The 20,000-nt window shown below is 42.1% G+C and overlaps 1 protein-coding gene across 1 annotated transcript in view; it reads right to left on the minus strand.

Moving 5' to 3' along the window:
- The window catches only part of col22a1 (collagen, type XXII, alpha 1), a 49,916-nt gene that overhangs the window by 13,314 nt on the left and 16,602 nt on the right, over window positions 1–20,000 (minus strand). The window contains exons 12-35 of the mRNA XM_030789557.1: window positions 17,070–17,123; window positions 15,908–15,961; window positions 15,591–15,644; window positions 15,187–15,240; window positions 14,863–14,907; window positions 11,881–11,934; window positions 11,567–11,620; window positions 10,883–10,918; window positions 10,553–10,582; window positions 10,056–10,109; window positions 9,700–9,753; window positions 6,486–6,539; window positions 5,579–5,632; window positions 5,288–5,341; window positions 5,092–5,145; window positions 4,604–4,657; window positions 4,393–4,437; window positions 4,158–4,220; window positions 3,160–3,213; window positions 2,229–2,270; window positions 1,754–1,786; window positions 1,346–1,399; window positions 379–432; window positions 1–28 (exon numbers count right to left, since the gene is read on the minus strand). The exon at window positions 1–28 is cut by the window's left edge and continues 26 nt beyond it. Coding sequence (XP_030645417.1) covers window positions 1–28; window positions 379–432; window positions 1,346–1,399; window positions 1,754–1,786; window positions 2,229–2,270; window positions 3,160–3,213; window positions 4,158–4,220; window positions 4,393–4,437; window positions 4,604–4,657; window positions 5,092–5,145; window positions 5,288–5,341; window positions 5,579–5,632; window positions 6,486–6,539; window positions 9,700–9,753; window positions 10,056–10,109; window positions 10,553–10,582; window positions 10,883–10,918; window positions 11,567–11,620; window positions 11,881–11,934; window positions 14,863–14,907; window positions 15,187–15,240; window positions 15,591–15,644; window positions 15,908–15,961; window positions 17,070–17,123 — 1,186 coding nt within the window. The remainder of the gene's footprint in view (window positions 29–378; window positions 433–1,345; window positions 1,400–1,753; window positions 1,787–2,228; window positions 2,271–3,159; window positions 3,214–4,157; window positions 4,221–4,392; window positions 4,438–4,603; window positions 4,658–5,091; window positions 5,146–5,287; window positions 5,342–5,578; window positions 5,633–6,485; window positions 6,540–9,699; window positions 9,754–10,055; window positions 10,110–10,552; window positions 10,583–10,882; window positions 10,919–11,566; window positions 11,621–11,880; window positions 11,935–14,862; window positions 14,908–15,186; window positions 15,241–15,590; window positions 15,645–15,907; window positions 15,962–17,069; window positions 17,124–20,000) is intronic.

Below are 20,000 nucleotides of genomic sequence, written 5' to 3' on the forward strand. Positions count from 1 at the left end.
CTTTAGGTCCTGTGTCTCCTTTAACTCCCTGATCAGAACAGAGGAACACACAAGACAACAACACAAAGAGTGTTAGCATGCTAAATATTTACAGAAACGGCTGAAAAATAAAATAAACAAAGCATATTTTAAACGGATAGCGGTTATAACACGAGCCTATGTCAGTATTCTCTAAATGAAGGAATTTGAACAAGAGTGACCGAATCTATAATGTGTTGTTTAAAACAAACGTTTAAAGATGACTTTAAGACTCTCACAACAGCGGAGTCTGAGAGATATCTGATTGAATAATCTGTAAATAAGGTCATTTTGACACATATGTATAGAATAGAATAGAATAGAATAGAATAGAATAGAATAGAATAGAACTGTCTTTACCGGTGGTCCGGGCAGTCCTCTGAAGCCCTGCTCACCGGGCAATCCTCTTTGACCCTACAGAGGTCAAAAGTCAAAGGTCAGCAGTTGTGACGTGGACACTATTCTGTAAATACTGCGCAGTATTTTTATTTATTTATTTTATTTTTTATTTTTGCGTGTTTGTGTGTGTGGAATCTTGAGTCTGTTCATTAAATAGCTCATTGTGTCAAAACCGAAAAGTGTATCAAGTCAAAATGAGTCCCACTACCCTGAGAACGGATTAGCCCTGGCTTGTATTTTCTCTCCCATCACAAAGTCCGGAAGTAATTTAATACAGTGTTTCTACTGTCGCACGCCACGCTGAGAGCAGATAGATCATCGTAATATGCTTGTCGGGGTGTGTGTGTGTGTGTGTGTGTGTGTGTGTGTGTGTGCGTGTTAGTGATGCACAGCTCTCAGTCACTGCAGTATGTTTATTAATGGAGGATGGATTCTGCGCTCACACTGAAAACCATTACAGCGGCACGCTGCTGGTACAGAGAGAAAGGTCACAGTCTAGAAAGTTCCTTCAGAGAGGATTTGTAAATGCTTGGAACTTTAAGTCAAATCACTCAATAAGCTTAGGACTGATTAGGTGTGTTAGTTAGTTTCTAATGCTTGTTTGTTTTGGTCAAGGTCAGGGTCAAGATTGAAACTGTTGAGATGTAAATTTGACTTTATGTTCAATGGTAATCGCAAGAAGAGGGGGAAAAAAAAACTTAGCCCTAAACCTAAAAATATAATCAGGTCCTTTTTGTGTGTCACCTAGTTACCTCTCAGAAAAATGGTAAGCATATGAAATGACCTCGGATAACAGAATTTGCTAGTGGATGTCAAAGACGAGCTCTCACAATCACCGCAATTCTGACTCTCTACTGCCATCTCCTGGTGGAGGCTCGTCATCTCATCCCACTGTGTAAATGAGATGAGCTTAAAAAGAGAGCCTTACCATCTCCCCTGGTTTCCCCTGGTCTCCTTTTTCTCCCTTTGCTCCCGGTTGTCCCTATAAAAATAGATATATCAGAGAGGAGATGTCTGATGAGTGAAGAATAACGTTAAATTGATGTAGACTTTAAATTCCAAGCTGCAAAGTTGTGCTGAAAAACAATACACATTTTAGCCTGACTATCCAGCAGAGTGGAAAAAGGTGCCCAGAAGCACAGTGCAGACAGCAGTGCATAAAAGGGTATTTTTAATGACATCACGTTTACTATGTCTATTACATGTCTTCCTACTCCTCTGCTCTAGGCCGGAGAGGAACTCTACAGGTTTCCCAGGGATGTGTACGTTCATACTTCGGTTAAAGTGCAGTAAAAACATTGATTTTTGGTGAGAACAGGGTGTGAAACACACTCACCGGCTCACCAGGCTGAGGGACAATGGTGGCAACCTGAGAACAGGATGGAAACAGTGTCAAACTTACAACCTCACACACACAAAAAAAAAATCCCAAAACCCACAACCATGTTGGTCATTCACTCTTTCTGCAAAATGTCCCGGATGTTTTTTAGAAGGAACAGCAATAATACTGGGAGGCAAATCCATAATAAATAAATAAATCTAAATAAATAAGCTCAGTATTTTCCATTTGTATCAATATTAATGACACTCAGTTATACAAGAATTGGAATGAAATTATGATTTATAATTTATATAATCTTTTAAAATAACCAGAATAAAACATCTAAGAAAGTAAAAACACAGAACAATGATAATAATTGTGGGCTATGTTAATAAATCAAAAAACTTCACACTTAGACTGGCTGTGTATTGTTTTGCCTTTATTTTGTCCTGTACAGGTGCTAACCAGTCATTGTTAGATGTGTACTCACATCTCCTGGTGCTCCAGCAGGTCCTCGTGGTCCAACCTCACCCTGAGGGAGAACACATCAACACGGTTCACTGTCTGCCTGCATGTTAATGACTTCATTAAAGACTGCATTCTCCCAGTGCCATGTTACTGACACGAAACCTAATCAAATGTGTCCGTCAAAGACACGCCCAGAAGACCTTGCACATAAAAAAAAAAAAAAAACTCTCATCTGCTAGACCATATATTTTGACCCTTCGATAACCATTTTAGGGTCACTGAGCAGACTTCCTGTTTTTGATAGGCTTATCGTGCTGGGGTGCAGGGTAGGGGTGGGGGGTGACAGGAGTAACATGCTCGGGTACCCTTAGGTCAAGTTCCATTATCGACGCGGCACTGTAGCAGTCAGAGCAATGACAGAGGCATTAGAACCAACGCTCTTCTGGTCCTGCTGAATTAACATCCCAATGTGCTTTGCCTAGGATTTCAACCAGTAATTAGCGGTAACCAGGAAAATGAGCTCCATCACATTAAGCTACTCCTGAGTCATGTAACAGATTTGACATCTGGAAAGTCATACGGACATGCTGTTTATGACAGACTGTCCGCATGACATGTGGTAAACCAAGCAGACATGATGCTCTGACAGAACAAAAAGCAGAGACAAGCAGGAATGAGGGTAGTGTTTTGTTTTGTTTTTTTGTTCTTGTTTTGTTTTTTTTCCTTTTTCTTCCCCCCCCCCCCTTTTTTTCTCTCAAAGAATGAAATGCACTACTGTGATTTGACAGAAGAATATGAAGAAAAGGTCAGCTTTGTGTGGAATGACTTAAATATATTTGGACAGAGAATAAGTCGTCTTTCGGTGTTTCTTGACATTTTTTTTTCAAATACAACAACTGTTCAGTCGTAAATAATGCTGGATGACTCATTTCTTTCTCTGTCAGCCGTCTCACCTTGTCACCTTTTTCACCTTTTGGACCAAAGCTTCCATCTCTGCCTCGGTCACCCTGTTTATAATAAGAGAGAGAGGAGGTTTACTGCGTCAGAGAGTGAACGGAGAAAAACAAAACGGGATTAGGTTGTCTACCAAAACAACATCAAGGAAAGAAAAATCCGAGGGGCTGTAAAGAGAAAATCCATCATTCCCTTTTGAGAAAGAAACACTTGAGTGATTAGTAAAACAGCACTGATATCTGATCTAAGAGGAACGGTTGGTAAGGATGCATTTCACCAATTTCAGCAAAGCTTCTGACGTGGCAAAATTTAAACAGCCGTCCCATCGGTTTAAACTGCACTGTGTGTGTGTGTGTGTGTGTGTGTGTGTGTGTGTGAAGAGAGTAGAGTGTCTCTGTAAGACCAGACTACAGTAGAGTGTCTCTGTAAGACCAGACTACAGTGGAGTGTCTCTGTAAGACCAGACTACAGTAGTGTCTCTGTAAGACCAGACTACAGTAGTGTCTCTGTAAGACCAGACTACAGTGGAGTGTCTCTGTAAGACCAGACTACAGTGGAGTGTCTCTGTAAAACCAGACTACAGTAGTGTCTCTGTAAGACCAGACTACAGTGGAGTGTCTCTGTAAGACCAGACTACAGTAGTGTCTCTGTAAGACCAGACTACAGTGGAGTGTCTCTGTAAGACCAGACTACAGTGGAGTGTCTCTGTAAGACCAGACTACAGTGGAGTCTCTGTAAGACCAGACTACAGTGGAGTGTCTGTAAGACCAGACTACAGTGGAATGTCTCTGTAAGACCAGACTACAGTGGGGTGTCTCTGTAAGACCAGACTACAGTAGTGTCTCTGTAAGACCAGACTACAGTAGTGTCTCTGTAAGACCAGACTACAGTGGAGTCTCTGTAAGACCAGACTACAGTGGAGTGTCTGTAAGACCAGACTACAGTGGAATGTCTCTGTAAGACCAGACTACAGTGGGGTGTCTCTGACCAAACTAACCTGGCTTCCTTTGTCTCCTCTGGGTCCCATTATACCTGGCTGCCCTGGCAAACCTGCCTCTCCCTGAGGGAGAGAGAGAGAGAGAGAGAGAGAGAGAGAGAGAGAGAGAAAGTGAGAGACAGAGACAGTGACAGTGACAGAGACAAAGAGAGAAAATTGACAAGGTGGGTTTTAATTTTCGGTGTATTACTTGTGAGTTTAGAGTGTAGATTTTAGTAATGAGAGAAACACTCACTCTCTCCCCTGCTGGTCCTCTAGGTCCGGGAGGGCCTTCATCACCCTAAGAGAGAAAAAAAAACAGACAAAAATTATGATTCTCTCACTTCATGAATTAATACTCAATAATCACAGTCACACCAGTTCATGATGTCATCCTTTAGTCCCCGAATCATACTCACGACATTCACAGTGAATGTAACTCAAACCCATGTGGGTTTTAGCTGTACCTTAGGACCAGATTGGCCTGGAAGTCCATCCAGTCCTGGTTCTCCTCTAGGTCCCTGTGAAAGACAGGAGAGAGAACATCACACACCATAAAAGAAGTAAGAACTAAGAATTAACTGTGAGGGTGATTTAGATGAAAACATTGAAAGCTTAACTTAAAACTTAAGTCAAATTTAAAGTTGAAAACTTCATCAAGTAAAAATTGTAAAATCTAGCCTTGGTGAAGCTTATTGATATCATGCCCCTGAAGGTTACAATCCCTTGACCATATTGTGAATGAATGAATATATGAACGATTTTTTTTAATTATTTAATTTTAGTTTTCTGCTGACGTGGAACTGTGTATTTCTAAAATATTGAACTGAACTAGATCCTAAAACATCTGCAGCGATGTTTTTGAAATTTCATACTCATTATCAAAAAGGTCACAGCATCTGCCCACACAATAACAGATGAATATTCAGCCTGATTTTAAAATAATTAAAATAACCTTTTCTCCATCGTTTCCTGGCAACCCATCCAGTCCGTCTTTGCCCGGTAAACCCTGAAGGGAGAGGACGAGTGATAATCTCAGATTATCAGTTAACGGATCATTTGATGCTTCACCTTAAACTGCATGTGGTGGACAGCAGGGGAATGAGTGAGGGAAAAGAATGTTCAAATCCTGCTCAAACTGAGAATCTTACTGGTTTCCCTGGCTCTCCTGGTTTTCCGGAAAATCCGAGCTCCCCTGGCAGACCCTGAACAGAAATGTAAAGGAAAAACCAAAAAATGTCCATGTCGGTTAGTGCGACGTTCAATGTTTCATTTCTTGTTTGTTTTTTGTTCTTGTTCTTGTCTTAAGAACATGATTAATTTTATTGGATGGGTGTATTAAACTTACAGGGGGCTCCAGGTTTCTTTTGTTTGTTTTTGTTCTTGTTTTTTACAGTCTTAAAAGCATGATTAATTTTATCGGACTGGCGTGTTAAACTTACAGGGGGTCCAGGTTTACCAGGTTCGCCAGATGATCCAGGAGGTCCCTGTGGGCCCTGAGATTAAAAGATAAAAACTGTGAATAAATGTGAAATCGTGAAAATTTTCTCACCTGAAATGCCCTTGAGGGAAAGAGTCCACAACATGGTCAGAATTAAGAAGTTGATATTCCTTTAGTTGCCACAAGAGGGCACATTGCATACACCATGCATGCTTTGTAGAAAGCCTTCATGTATAGAAATAAATCTGGATCATGGACAGGTAACCTTGGCAACAAGACTTGTAAATTCCATTTAATGAGCTGGGACGATGGATAATTATCCTAATGTCAAAACCTGCTCTAAATGAGGTTCTGGATGTTTACTTTATCTCTGGTGTTTGGAAAAATTCTGTTTACACAGCAGTATTGAAAAGTATGTGCTCTGGAAAACAGCTTGGCAGATCTTTCATGGATGTGTCCACAACCTCAGTTTCTTTTAAAGAAATCCAAATTCACTTCTCTACATGGTCTGTGGCCCCAAGCAGACCTGTTTTCTGGCACCAACCTGCCTGAGAATACGGTCAAAACCAGACAAAAAAAGAAAAATAGAAAACACAGACACAAAAGAGAGATGAAAAGACTGTCATGTCTGTTGTGGGTTTGTCTTGTCTGTTGTGGGTTTGTCTTGTCTGCTGTGGGTTTGTTATGTCCGTTGCGGGTTTGTCATGTCTGTTGCGGGTTTGTCATGTCGGTTGCGGGTTTGTCATGTCTGTTGTGGGTTTGTCATGTCTGTTGTGGGTTTGTCATGTCTGTTGCGCGATGCCCAGTGAATGAAGGTTAGACCACACACAGGAGGGAGGAGCAGGGCTGATTGGTTTTGATATATCCACAGAGAGTCATCGTGAGAGAGGGAATATTGTCATTCTTACTGGTGGTCCAGGTAGTCCATCAACTCCAGGTAATCCACTTTCACCTTTCTTGCCCTGTGAGGATAGAAATGTTAAAACTCTTAACATCTTTACTGCAACCGAATGTTAAAATGTACACACACTTAGAACACAATGTGAATTTTATATATTTACTATACCTTAGTAATATTGTAAATAAATATAGCATGGGAAATTATACAGTAAATTAAAATATACTTTGCTGACTATGGTATTTTACCAAAAAAATTATATTTTAAGTAGAAACAGTCTCAGAGTGCTGCCGCCTGCTGGAGATGGGAGGTAAGTGCTTTAAACTCCACTTGAATGTCCTTACTATCACGGCGAATACAGGCTCCCAGCAGGAGATATATAACTGGCTGACAATGGCCTCTATGGATATTGTAAGAAAGGCTGGTATTTTAGTTGGAATGTGGACTGTTCTGAATCCTTGTGATTGACATTACAGTGGACCAATCAAAGCGGACCCTCCCCATGCTTGCCCCAGAATTCTCTTGTTTGTTTACCAGCATCAGCGCTAGCGGAAAGTTGTTCACGTTCATTGCAGCATGCAAAAAGTTTCAAGGACTATAGTTTAATAGTCACGAATGTCAGATAGTCAGGCGACAAGGTTGTGTCTGTGCGTGCACCTTCAAGTGAGTATGTTTTTCACTGATATAATGTTTACTTCAGAGAGCATTATGTGTACTATCGATAGTACAGTCTTGACGCTAGACAAGTTCACGGGACACATTAAGTCTGTCGTGATTATTATAATATTGCATTACGGTGTTCAATTATTATGTGTAATGTGGTTATTTTTCAACATAAATGTATATTGTTTTTATTGAGAACCACCAGTATTGAGTTACGTTAGTTGTTTGCGCATGCGCAATTTAAGTCTACAAACTGGAAAAGCACATTTCTGTATAAAGGTAACAGACCGTGGTATCGCCTGCATTGTATCTCTCCCACTAATCGACAATGATTGCAGTCATACGGTAGAGCAAATTTCTGACAACATTCAAATGCATACTACTTGTATCATTTGATGTATAATATGATCAATCTCTTTTGCCTTGTGCTTTTGTATATTACTTATCTAAATGTTCTGTGTTGTTCTTATTGCATAACCCCTCATATTAAACAACCTGTTACTGGAGACCTGACTGATCATTTGGAACCCCTCAGCTAAGTACAGTCTGTGACATTTACTAGTTCTGACCGGACTCCCTGCAGCGATTCGATATATCCATAACCACCGACTATAAATCATCCTCATTACTGCAGATATGATTATGTGTGTATGTGTGTGCAAATGTGTGCATGTATACATGCATGTGTGTTTGTGTGTGTGTGTGTTTGTGCATGCAAGTGTATGCCTCTGTGTATGAGTGTTTTGCACGGGTGCATGTGTTTGTTTTGTGTGTGCGTGTCTCTCTCTCTCCCTCTCTTTCTTTCTTTGTGTGTGTGCACAGTTCGTCACCCAAGCAGCACGACCTGCCAACCCAGTAGACAGCCCTATTATCTTCCCAACCACCCAGAACACCTTCCCCCTGGGCCTTGAGTCTGAGTCAGAACCGCTGGTTCTCCCCTCCTGCTGCATTCACAGGCCTGCTACTGCACACCCCACACAGTCCACACACATACTCCTACTCTGCAATACATAAATCTCTTCATTCCACAGAGCTACACTTAACATCTGCATGAAAAACACAGTCTATTAGTGCACCAGAACTATAGAGTACTGCATTCTATACCCAGTGTTCTGCTCCAAATCCTTATGTACTGAACTGAAACATCACCTAGAGTCAAATAGTCAAACAGTGGCCAAACATGCATCTTCATTAGTCTGTCATGTCAGCCTGTCACAGAGATATTTCATCCTGTTCCAAATCTTACACACCGTCGTACACTGCAAATTACAGTAAAGTACTTCCACCCCGTCAGACACACACTACACACAGTCACAGACACACCCAGCTCCAAGGTCACACACACACACACACACACACACACAGAGAAAACCAGTATATGACTCTGTTTTTCCCTCTACCTTTTCTCTTTTTTCCCTTCCTCTCTTTTTCCCTCCCTCCTCTCCCTCTCCTCTTACGCTGAGGACACGCCGTACTGTTCTAGCCGTTACTTTGAGGGAATTTTCTAAATCTCAGAGAAATTATGGGCAACTGCAGTTTTGCGGGTCATAGAGGATGCGATGACTGCTCTTGTGTTTGTCGACGCCCCCGTGATAACATGTCAGAACTTTTCTGGTCCAATCACATGGCACGAGGGTGTCAGGGGGTGTAATGGGTGTCATAGCAACTGAAACCCCCCCCCCCCCAATACACACAGTGTATCCACCTTTGTGCCAGTGAGGCTCTGCGGGTTTTGAGGGAGAACAATGACAGTGCATGATGGGTGTCATAACAGTGTATTACACAGCCCTGTACAGCCTGTTCCCACAGTTAGACTCTGCTTCCTCCACTTAACATCCACTGACACACACTGGAACAGAACAAGGGACAAGAGAGAGGGAGAGAGAGAGAGAGAGGGAGAGGGAGAGAGAGAGGGAGAGAGAATACACATTGTTCTCAGAGGGAGTTGAATTCTGTTGAATGTCATTCTGTTCCCAATACAGACCACCTACACTACAGAGAACTAAGAAACCTCTCTCTCTCTCTATCTCTCTCTCTCTCTCTCTCTCTCTCTCTCTCTCTCTCTCTCCCTCTCTCTCTCTCTCTCTCTCTCTCTCTCTGTTTTCCAAAAAGGAAAAGACTCCCTTGTGGTCATGCCCTTTAATGAGACAACCGAGGAAACACACAGAGAAACAAGCTGCTGACATAAAGAGTGGTCCTCCCACATCTTACACAGAAAAACACTCCAGACGCTCCAAAGACCAATCAATTACAGCCAGTTCCTCTCTTATCGGTCAGGAACATTCTGATCTATCAATCTCTCATTCCTTTATCTGTCCCAGTAGACAAGCAAGGAATTCCAGTGCGCCTTAAAAAACTGGTATGTAAAAGAACATCACGTCATGAGTGTGACTTTCACCGAGCTGAAGACATAAGGGAATCCTGAGGACTTGTGTTTGAAAAAAGAGTGTGTTCTGACAGAAACACACACACACACATGCTGTCTGTATGGTACAGGCAGACGGTAAGAGTCCGAGAGAGATGTGAGGTGTTTATGATAATGTTGTAAATGAATCTCTCACCCGTTGGCCATTTTCTCCTGGCTCTCCGGGCACACCCTCTGGTCCGGGGGGACCCTGAGTCAGACAGAGAAGAAAAGAAATGATTCATGTGTTTTTTCATGCATTGTTCAAATGTATTTCATTTAGAAGCAAAAACTAAAGCCTTTTGGCTATTACAGCCTTACTTATAGAAATAATGAAAAGAGCAAATGTACACACACACACACACTATCATCATCATCATCATCATCATCATTTAACAAAGCCAATGCTGTTTGCATGTAATAAAATATAAGTGATTATACTGAAGGTAAAGGTGTGTAAGCCCATATGTTTGATGTGAGTGCTACTTTCTGTGATCATAATTCAAAACTTACACGTGGTCCTGGGGGACCCTCAGGCCCTGGAGGGCCACGTGGACCTGGAGGCCCCTAAAAGATAAACAAACAAACAAAAACAGTGCCAGTTATAACACAGTGAAAGGTATAACACAGAGAAAGATATAACACAGTGAAAGACACAATACAGTGAAGGTTATAACACAGTGACAGTTATAACACAGTGACAGTTATAACACAGTGAAAGGTATAGCACAGTGAAAGGTATAACACAGTGACAGTTATAACACAGTGACAGTTATAACACAGTGGATATTATAACACAGTGAAAGATATAACACAGTGACAGTTATAACACTGTGACAGTTATAACACAGTGAAAGGTATAACAGTGAAAGTTATAACACAGTGGAGGTTATAACCCAGTGATAGGTAATATGATCAGAGTACAGGCTCAGGTAAGTGTAGAGATCTAATTCACTAGTCTTATCCTTTGGGATTAAAAATTGTTAATCCATCTTTGACTGTATACTTACTGCATCTCCTTTTAATCCCTCCAGCCGGAACTAATGACAAACAAACAAACACATAAATAACTAGTTAAAAACACAGTTACTATACACAAAGCAGGAAACAAAAAACATCGTCATGTTCAGTCCAGTAACAGTACTTAGCAAAGAATAGAGTGATTTTCTGTTTTCAACAAAAAAAAACAAAAACGCAGAAAACACAGTTTAAAATTGTAACATAACATACAATCAAGACGCCTATGTAGATCAGATCCATAAAACTAAAACAGAAAAAGGAGTAAAAAAATGTACTTTTAGATTTACGAGTATGACAATTAAGTGCACGTGTCTACTCACCACATCCCCAGGTAAGCCTGCAGGGCCCCGCTCCCCCTGTGAGACAGAAGAAAAACAAAACCAAAAAAAAAAACAAAACCGTGACGTGTGGTCCCTGGAGCTCAGAGTGAGAGTCTATACAGCATTAAAGCATCACTGGGCTTATATTCAGAGACCTTTAACATGTCGACAGGTGAGGGTGGGCTGGTATTTATGATGTTTTGTGACTAGTCCAGACATTCACAGGCAATATGTTGTTAAATTGTTCTTTGTTCTCAGTTTCATTTGAACTGTCAGTCCCCATGAGCGGCAAATGAATTTGTCTTACGCCCCTCAGGAAAGAGGGGTGTGTGTGTGTGTGTGTGTGTGTGTGTGTGTGTGTTAGTCTCCGTAATTACAGGCAGACATGAGAAAAGTAGCTGTCATTTTTCGAAGACGTATATAAGTGGGGCAGAAAAAGCTTTTGTGCGAAACGCAGACGAACGTGTCTATAAAACACAATCCAGAGAAATCCTGTCACTCACTCACTCCCTCGCTCAGTCCCACCTGTTTTGTGCTCTTATATTTGATCCACAGTCACAATCTGCCCCCCACCCCCGCCCCCAGGTCTAAGCTCCACTTCTCAGAAATACTTTACCCCCATAGAAATCGGCACTCATTATCCTACTGATCTTTAGAAAGCTCAGCGATCTATTTCTCCACTACCTTTTCTCCTTTCACTCCTCCTGGACCAGGAGCTCCGACAAGTCCCGCGACTCCCTGCGTGTCGAAAACACAGACACAGTCGTAAAGCCTACAGTATGCACTTATAAACAAACACGCACACACATCTCAATCAACACCATAGATTACTTACTAATTAATGATGCATTTACATTCACAAATGAATAAATGAAAATGTGTGACTCGTTGATATTAAGAATTTACTAATATAACACTATACACCGGAACAACGTATTTCAGTATAATCCTCGCTCCATCCAGTATAATCAATGTGGTGTATTGATTATAGTACTCACGTCTTTGCCTGGGGAGCCAGGCTTTCCAGGAAATCCGTCCAAACCTGGGTCTCCCTGTAAAGTGTTTCAACGCAGGGAGAAAACAAAGGAGAATGATGACAATAGATACGTCAAAAGTCTTGAATCAAAGCCAAACGTCTTAACACGCGCCATGTTTGATCAGATTTTTATTTGGTCATGTTCAGACAGAGGTAATACGCTTGCACTACTGTAGATCTACTGAGGAAAACACAACAGTGTGGTAATGTTTACATAATGGATAACAAAAGACCACTGTGTGTGGGTTTTTTATTTTTTAGATATATACCATAACTGGCCTGTCAATCATTCTGTATTTCTGAAATCTGTGTGCGGGCACTGTTGTTCCACTGCATTTACACCCAGACATCCCCTGCCCCCCTGTGACCTACACCACCATCCCCATCTCCAGGGTCACCATCAGTCTGTACTGGGTAAATGAATCTTCAGTCTAAATAACATGGAATTCAGTGGCAAGTCCTCATAGGAACATGACAAGGGTGTGTGTGTGTGTGTGTGTGTGTGTGTGTGTGTGTGTGTGTGTGTGTGTTTGCATGTATGAATGTGCAAAGACTGCCAGGAAGCAAGCTGACAGGTTAGACTGATGGCTAAAACATGATGGATCCCCACAAAACCCCAAAACCCACGTGGCATTTCTCCAGGGGCATGTGGACCTTGCTGTTTGGAGAACCTGCTGAATGGTTTAAGGTCGGAGTTGTTTTTTTGTTTTTTGTGTGTGTGTGTGTGTGTGTGTGTGTGTTTTTTCAGTGGAAAAAATAGCAGATGGAAAATGTGTTTGTATATAGTATTGAGGACATGCAGGGAAACAGAACCAAAGATATACAACATGTTCATCAGAGCAGGGATGAAAGTGTCAATGATTTCTGGTCTATTTTCTAGTCTGGACGATCTGTTTTCTTTTCTGTTTTTTTTTTCCTGTTGTATCTTTCCATGTCTTTTTTTCCCATGATCCTCCTTCACTATCAGAGCTGTGCATTAGCTTGGCTTTGTGTTTTATAAGGCTGCTGTTTGAAAGGGTCCTCTGTATTAAATCAATATACAAGTTAAAATGGAATCATATCAAACTGCACTGAACTGAACTGAACTGATCTTTACTGCATGGAACTGAACTGAACTGAACTGATCTTTACTGCACTGAACTGAGCTGAACTGATCTTCACTGCACTGAGCTGAACTGAACTGATCTTCACTGTACTGAACTGATCTTTACTGAACTGAACTGAACTGATCTTTACTGCACGGAACTGAACTGAACTGATCTTCACTGCATGGAACTGAACTGAACTGAACTGATCTTTACTGAACTGAACTGAACTGAACTGATCTTTACTGCACTGAACTGAACTGAACTGATCTTCACCGCACTGCACTGAACTGAACTGATCTTTACTGCACTGAACTGAACTGAACTGATCTTTACTGCACTGAACTGAACTGAACTGAACTGATCTTCACCGCACTGAACTGAACTGAACTGATCTTTACTGAACTGAACTGAACTGAACTGATCTTTACTGCACTGAACTGAACTGAACTGATCTTCACTGTACTGAACTGAACTGAACTGATCTTTACTGCACTGAACTGAACTGAACTGATCTTTACTGCACTGAACTGAACTGAACTGATCTTCACTGTACTGAACTGATCTTTACTGCACTGAACTGAACTGAACTGACCTTTACTGCACTGAACTGAACTGAACTGAACTGAACTGATCTTTACTGTACTGCGGCTTTGGCCACACCTCTTTGTTCTCTCTTCTCTCTCATCATCAGCAACTTCACTCTCATCACCAGCAACTTCACTCTCATCATCAGCAACTGGCACAGCAGTCCAGTCCAGTCCGGTCCAGTCCGGTCCGGTCCGGTCACTTAGTCTAGTCAGTTAGTCCAGTCCTGGCCTCTCCTCGAAAAAGCATGGTTATTGCAACGAGCCATGTTAGATATAATTTTCCCTAAGACTCCTATACCAGTGTACTCATTAGACTGAAAGACATAAAAATTCTTGAGGGTTAGGAGTTATAGGACATATAGTTCTGAGCATGTACAGGATGGTGGATGTTGAGGCCCAAAAAGTGGTACATAAACTATTCTCCTCTCTGCTCAGCACTAAAAACAATTTATCCATCTGTATCTCTTGTCACCTGATTCTGATGTTTGGGCGAACGTTTTTAGAGAGTATTTTGAAAACGTCTGTGAGCTGAGAGGAATTGCAGACGGCCAGTTCAGGGCCTCTGGTAACTGGGAGAGCAGTTCTGAGAAGGGGCGAAAGCTGGACTGGTCTACACTACACACCCCCTCAGCAGCCTCCACAGCATGAATGGAGAGCCCATCAACCCAGTAACATCTGTTTAAACCGTTAGTTTCCCAAAACTCCTGTGTAGCTTTGAGATGCAAACACAGACTCTAATTCATGAATACACACACGCGCGCACACACAGACGCACACACACGCACACAAGCACACACAAACACGCACACACATGCATGCACGCACGCACACACACGCACACACACACATACAGTTCGGCTAAGTGTTCTGAGTTAACCTTTCTCTAGTGTATACCAGCAGGTAACAATCTGATAGAGTTGCTTTGCTTCACTGATCTTCCACTTTCAGTGAAATTCGTCCCAAATGTTCCATGCTGTAGCTGCAGCTCTTCACTGTTCTTTCACTGTTAAAGGCTTTTTTTTTTTCTATTCCCAACCACTGTGACATCTCAGATCTGATCATATCTTTGGCAAACCTAACTTCACCTGTTTTCTCAATCATCAACATTCAAATGTTCTTTTTTTTTTTTTTTTTTTTTAATCTGAAAAACAAAATATGAAAAGAGTATAAAAACACAGCTGTTCAGAGGTGCCGTTTGAAAAAAATGTAGCTTGTATTTCCTGAGGCCAGTGTTGAGGAGTAACACTTAGAGGAGTTAACAGATCCTACCCTTGCTCCTGGTGCTCCTTTGTCTCCTTTTACTCCTTGCTCTCCCTGATTAAAGAAAAAAAAAAGATATATACATACATATTACCAGAGGGTTTGACTTTTAAAAAGGCACCAGGATATGTGCTTTAATATTCCACCTGAGTGTCACTGGGCAGAATCAACCCACCAATGACAAAATCCCCAGTCATCCCTCTCTGTGATTACTCTCTGTGATTACTCTCTGTGATCATCCCACACAAGATCAGAAGGCTGCAGCCACTTTGTTGCATTAATCCAGCCAGTGACAGCACAGAGATTTTTAATTAGATAATTAGATACACTTACAGTGACTCCTTTTGGACCAGGTGAACCGGGAGGTCCTGCTTCTCCTTGGACACCCTGTGATGTGACAGAGAAAATGGGAGATTGCTGGTTATTAGCACCAATTGATTATGATGAGTGTGTCCTAGAATAAAACTGCTCATCCAGGATTAGTTTAAGGCTTTCATAAATGTAATAAATCCAAGTGTAATGACCGAGAAGAGCTGATCCTAGATCAGAAGTGCTTGATAGATATGGATCCAGAGAACACTGTGACTTAATTTGAGCCATGTGACTGGAGTCATATACAAAGCTTAGCAAATGAATTCAACGGCTATGTCACTAGAGGGCACACTTTCACACAGTTTACATATGTGTCCAAGAGCTCTTCTCTGCTGAGCCTAAAGCAGCGAGGAAGGTCGTCTCACCTTTGGACCAAGTGGTCCTGGCACGCCTGAATCACCAGCCAGGCCTTTTTCACCCTGAGAAACAAAGAGATGAGGATGGTCATCCAACCCAGTGTTCAGATTCATTCACACACACACACACACACACACACACACACAGGCACATACACACACACACACACGCACACACAAACAGACACACACATACAGAGAAACACACAATCACACACACAGACACGCACACACACACAGACACGCACACACAAACACAAACACACACACACACACACACACACACACACACACACACACGTTTCTGGCCCTTTTATGTCACTCACTCTTTCTCCTTTGTCTCCTTGTTTTCCTGCCAAACCTGGAAGTCCATTTGATCCCTGCAGACAAACATGTCAGATATATCAGATATTCTCACAGTTAAATCACCTTCCATGTCCCTGTCTGCTTTCACCGTTACCGCGGTCAAATACCTCAGGACGTGTGGACTGGCCTTTCATACCCTCCTTATGTAACCTTCACAGACCATGCATGAAGCCTCCATAAGCACCCCATAAACAATTATAAGTGTTCACAAACAAAAACCTGCGCAAATTATGTTACAGTTGCAAGCAATCATCATTTCAAATGACAAAATGATTTTTCTATATTGGATATAACATAATTGCGTTGTATTTTAGAGTAGAGTAGAGTAGAGTCAAATTTTAATGTCTTCGAGGGGCAAACTGCTTTACAGATGGTGGTCGAACACAATACATACAGTACATCATACACACCCACAGCACAAGATCCATTTATCTCCCACACTGTCACCATGAATCAATCAAGAAAGAGAGAAGCGCCGACATCCGGGGTTACAGTTTGTTTGAAAAACCAATAGCAGATGGGACAAAGGACAATTTGTATCTATTAGTGTTACCTATGGAGAGGCTAAACCTCCACCCTGACGGAAGCATCTGGAACTCAACATGTAAAGGATGTTGAGGGTCTAAAACAATGGTCTGTGCCTTTGAAATGACCTTCACTTCATACAGGTTCTGAAGGTCGCACCAGTGATAGCACCAGTGATCTCATGGCACAGCTTCACAATGTATTTGTATTGTATTGTATTGTATTGTATTCAGTAGGCAATTTGTTATTTTTCAATGGGGTTGATGGCTCAATGTTCACTGACACTAGTCTATAGAGTATATAGGGGGATGGCAGGTTAACAAGGGGGATGCATTGTGGTCAAATTGCTAACAAGGGGGATGGTACCCCCCTTCACCCCCCTACAAATCATCTACTGATTGTATTGTATTACGTTATTTTACACGATTGTTTTATATTGACAAAATGCTACTATAAAATGATCTTCTCTTTGAAGTTTAAATGAAGAGGTGAGGCATGGTGCTTGTAAATATATTGCTAACAATGTTTGAATCATTTATTTGATAGTTACAGCAGAAATAGGCCCTGAAAAAGAAAAGTCTTTAATATTCGCCATACCTTCTCCCCTTTGTCCCCTCTTGTTCCAGGCTGTCCACGCTGGCCTGCATCTCCCTGAGAGAGAGAGAGAGAGAAACAGAGAGAGAGAGAGAGATAGAGAGAGAGAGAGTCAAGGTAAACATGGCTGTCTGAGAGGAAATGACTTTGGTCCCATCGTGCGAGCCTGGTTGAAGTGTTGTACTGATCTGGCCACACGCCGATTTCATTAAGGACGAGGACACACATCCATTCTCAGATGTTAATGACACTGAACATGACAATGACAAAACCAGTCCTGGTAGATGTATAGTACACATAGTAGTGTAGTTAAACATGAACACATGCACACACTCCACTGGCATGACACCTCCAAGAAAGGGGTTTGGACTCAAATCGAAACAGAACAACACCAAAAAAAAAAAAGGTTAAGAACAGTCATATTTTGAAGAGAGAAGATGATAAAAAAAGGGAGGCAATAAAACATGTGCTGTGTTTTTCTCTGGGTTTTTTTTTTTTTTTCACTGTCGTGAGTTGGTCATGGAGTGGCGGGGGAATCTGAAGTGTTAAGGAAGGGAACGTTTATGACTGTGTGATTATACAGCGCCGCTGAATCACGGCTCTTAAAACTCTCAGCAGCCACCTCGCAAGCCAGAGAACCTCTCATTACTGTCAAACCTTTCAGTTTGATCTTTTAACCGTCAAACGTTTTCTGTCTGACGCAAATCATGACATCACCGCCGAGCTAAACGACAGCAAAACAACTTTACACAGCCAATGAATTCCTCCCGGCAACATCGAAAAGAAAAAAATATTTTATCATAACCGTTCAAACATTCCCTAAATAGGTCCAGTTTAGAATCTGTATGTTCATTTTCCCAGGGCTGTCTGTGGGGGTTCTCTGTTTTAGACCTGCATGTTTTAGCTGTGTCCCTGCTCTGTCACACCTGACTCAGGTAATCAGCCAATGACCCAGGCCGTGAGGACCTGAGTGACCTGTCTGAGAGCAGGCTGGGGCTGGAACTGCCCAGAGCTGTGGATCCCATGGAACAGCACTGAGAACCACTGCATGGAACAGCACTGGGAAGCACTGCATGGAACAGCACTGAGAAACACTGCATGGAACAGCACTGAGAACCACTGCATGGAACAGCACTGGGAAGCACTGCATGGAACAGCACTGGGAAGCACTGCATGGAACAGCACTGAGAACCACTGCATGGAACAGCACTGGGAAGCACTGCATGGAACAGCACTGGGAAGCACTGCATGGAACAGCACTGAGAAACACTGCATGGAACAGCACTGAGAACCACTGCATGGAACGGCACTGGGAAACACTGCATGGAACAGCACTGGGAAACACTGCATGGAACAGCACTGCATGGAACAGCACCGAGAACCACTGCATGGAACAGCACTGAGAACCATTGCATGGAACAGCACTGAAAAACACTGCATGGAACAGCACTGAGAACCACTGCCCTAAAGAGTCGGTGTGCCGTATTGGAATTAGGCTTGTTCCTAGAATCAGCTAGAGTGAAACAGTGTCAAATAGCAGGGGGAGAAAAAAGCTTTATGGGAAAAAATTGGGGGTTTTGCCAGTGGTACAGACAAGTTTTAGCAAACAGAAATGCAGCAGACAGAAAAATGCCCCTCAAACACACATGCATTTGAGGCTTCATGCAATTTAACCAGCAAACTCCTCAAAATATTATCAACGACAACAACAACAAAAACAGACCCACACAGAGAAATACAAAGAGACATGAAATGAGTTCAAATCAGTCAAACCGTTCACATCAAGTGTTAGTGTGAGAACAGGACAGCTTAAATAAAATCTTCTCTCAAAAGTCTGAACTACACATTAGCTCTGGATTGGTCTGGATATCTTTTTTCTCTCGGGAAACTTTACCCTGTAATCTAGCATACAAGGAATACATATTTCCATCTGTAGGCGGCCTCTGGACACAGAATAAGGCCAAGATCTGTGAGAGGCCAGACATTACCCTGCACTGAAATTTCAACACAGCCAAAGCATTTCAGGATGAAACTGGAAAAAAAAAAGAAAAGAAAAAGCCTGGACCTGCTGATGTGAAGTGTTTGGTGCTGTGATAAAATGAGTTGATTCATAGTTAAGTACACTAGAGTGGTTCAACTCTGAGGCTTAGTCTTTTTCTAGATGACCAGCCTGACGTTCTTTGGTGCTACTGTATTAAAACTAAAAACGTGAACTTACACTGAATTTCAACCATGTATAACATACATCACAAAACTCAAATTTCGGCGCTATTAAACGTAAAGTCGTAGGACATGGTTAAACGGGTCGTGTGTGACACTGCGCTATGTGAAGTAAGCTGTGGTTTGACAAACGCTGGGTGACCGTCGAGCGAGAGATTACTCTCCTGTCGGACACGTCGCGGTCTGCGGTGCCAACGCTCGAAGAGGGAAGGGTTCATTTCCTCTCCCGGTTTTTACACGGCCGTATCCTGAGAACGGGGGCGTGGTAGTCCTCCTGCGGAGGCCTTTTAATCTCTCAGAATGAAATACGAAGCACTCTCATCAGCAGATCTCTCTTTCCTAATGACCTCATCGTTACGCCCTCCGTCTGAGGCGAGAGGCAGCTCCGGCAGAAGCCGGGTCAGAGTGATAGTTTTTCTGGTTTTGTCTAATTCCAGTCCAGACAGTCTCCATTTCAAATTTATGACATCTCACTTCTCCTCGATGTAAAGTGTATGTAAGGTCTCTTATGTAAAAAAAACAAAAAAAAAACAGTAGGTATTTTCATCTTGGACTAAAAACGGAGACAGACTGTAGTAATCTGTAGATATTGAAACGGCACTGTGAGTGGCAGTAGACACACACACACATAAAACACATGACACAGGACGAGCTGGACTAGCGTAAAAAGGGCCGGCGGGTCTGACGCGCAGCGTGTATGACTCATTTGAGGAG

The sequence above is a fragment of the Chanos chanos genome, chromosome 12 (genome assembly GCF_902362185.1).
Source record: "Chanos chanos chromosome 12, fChaCha1.1, whole genome shotgun sequence".
In the NCBI taxonomy this organism is placed as follows: domain Eukaryota; kingdom Metazoa; phylum Chordata; class Actinopteri; order Gonorynchiformes; family Chanidae; genus Chanos; species Chanos chanos.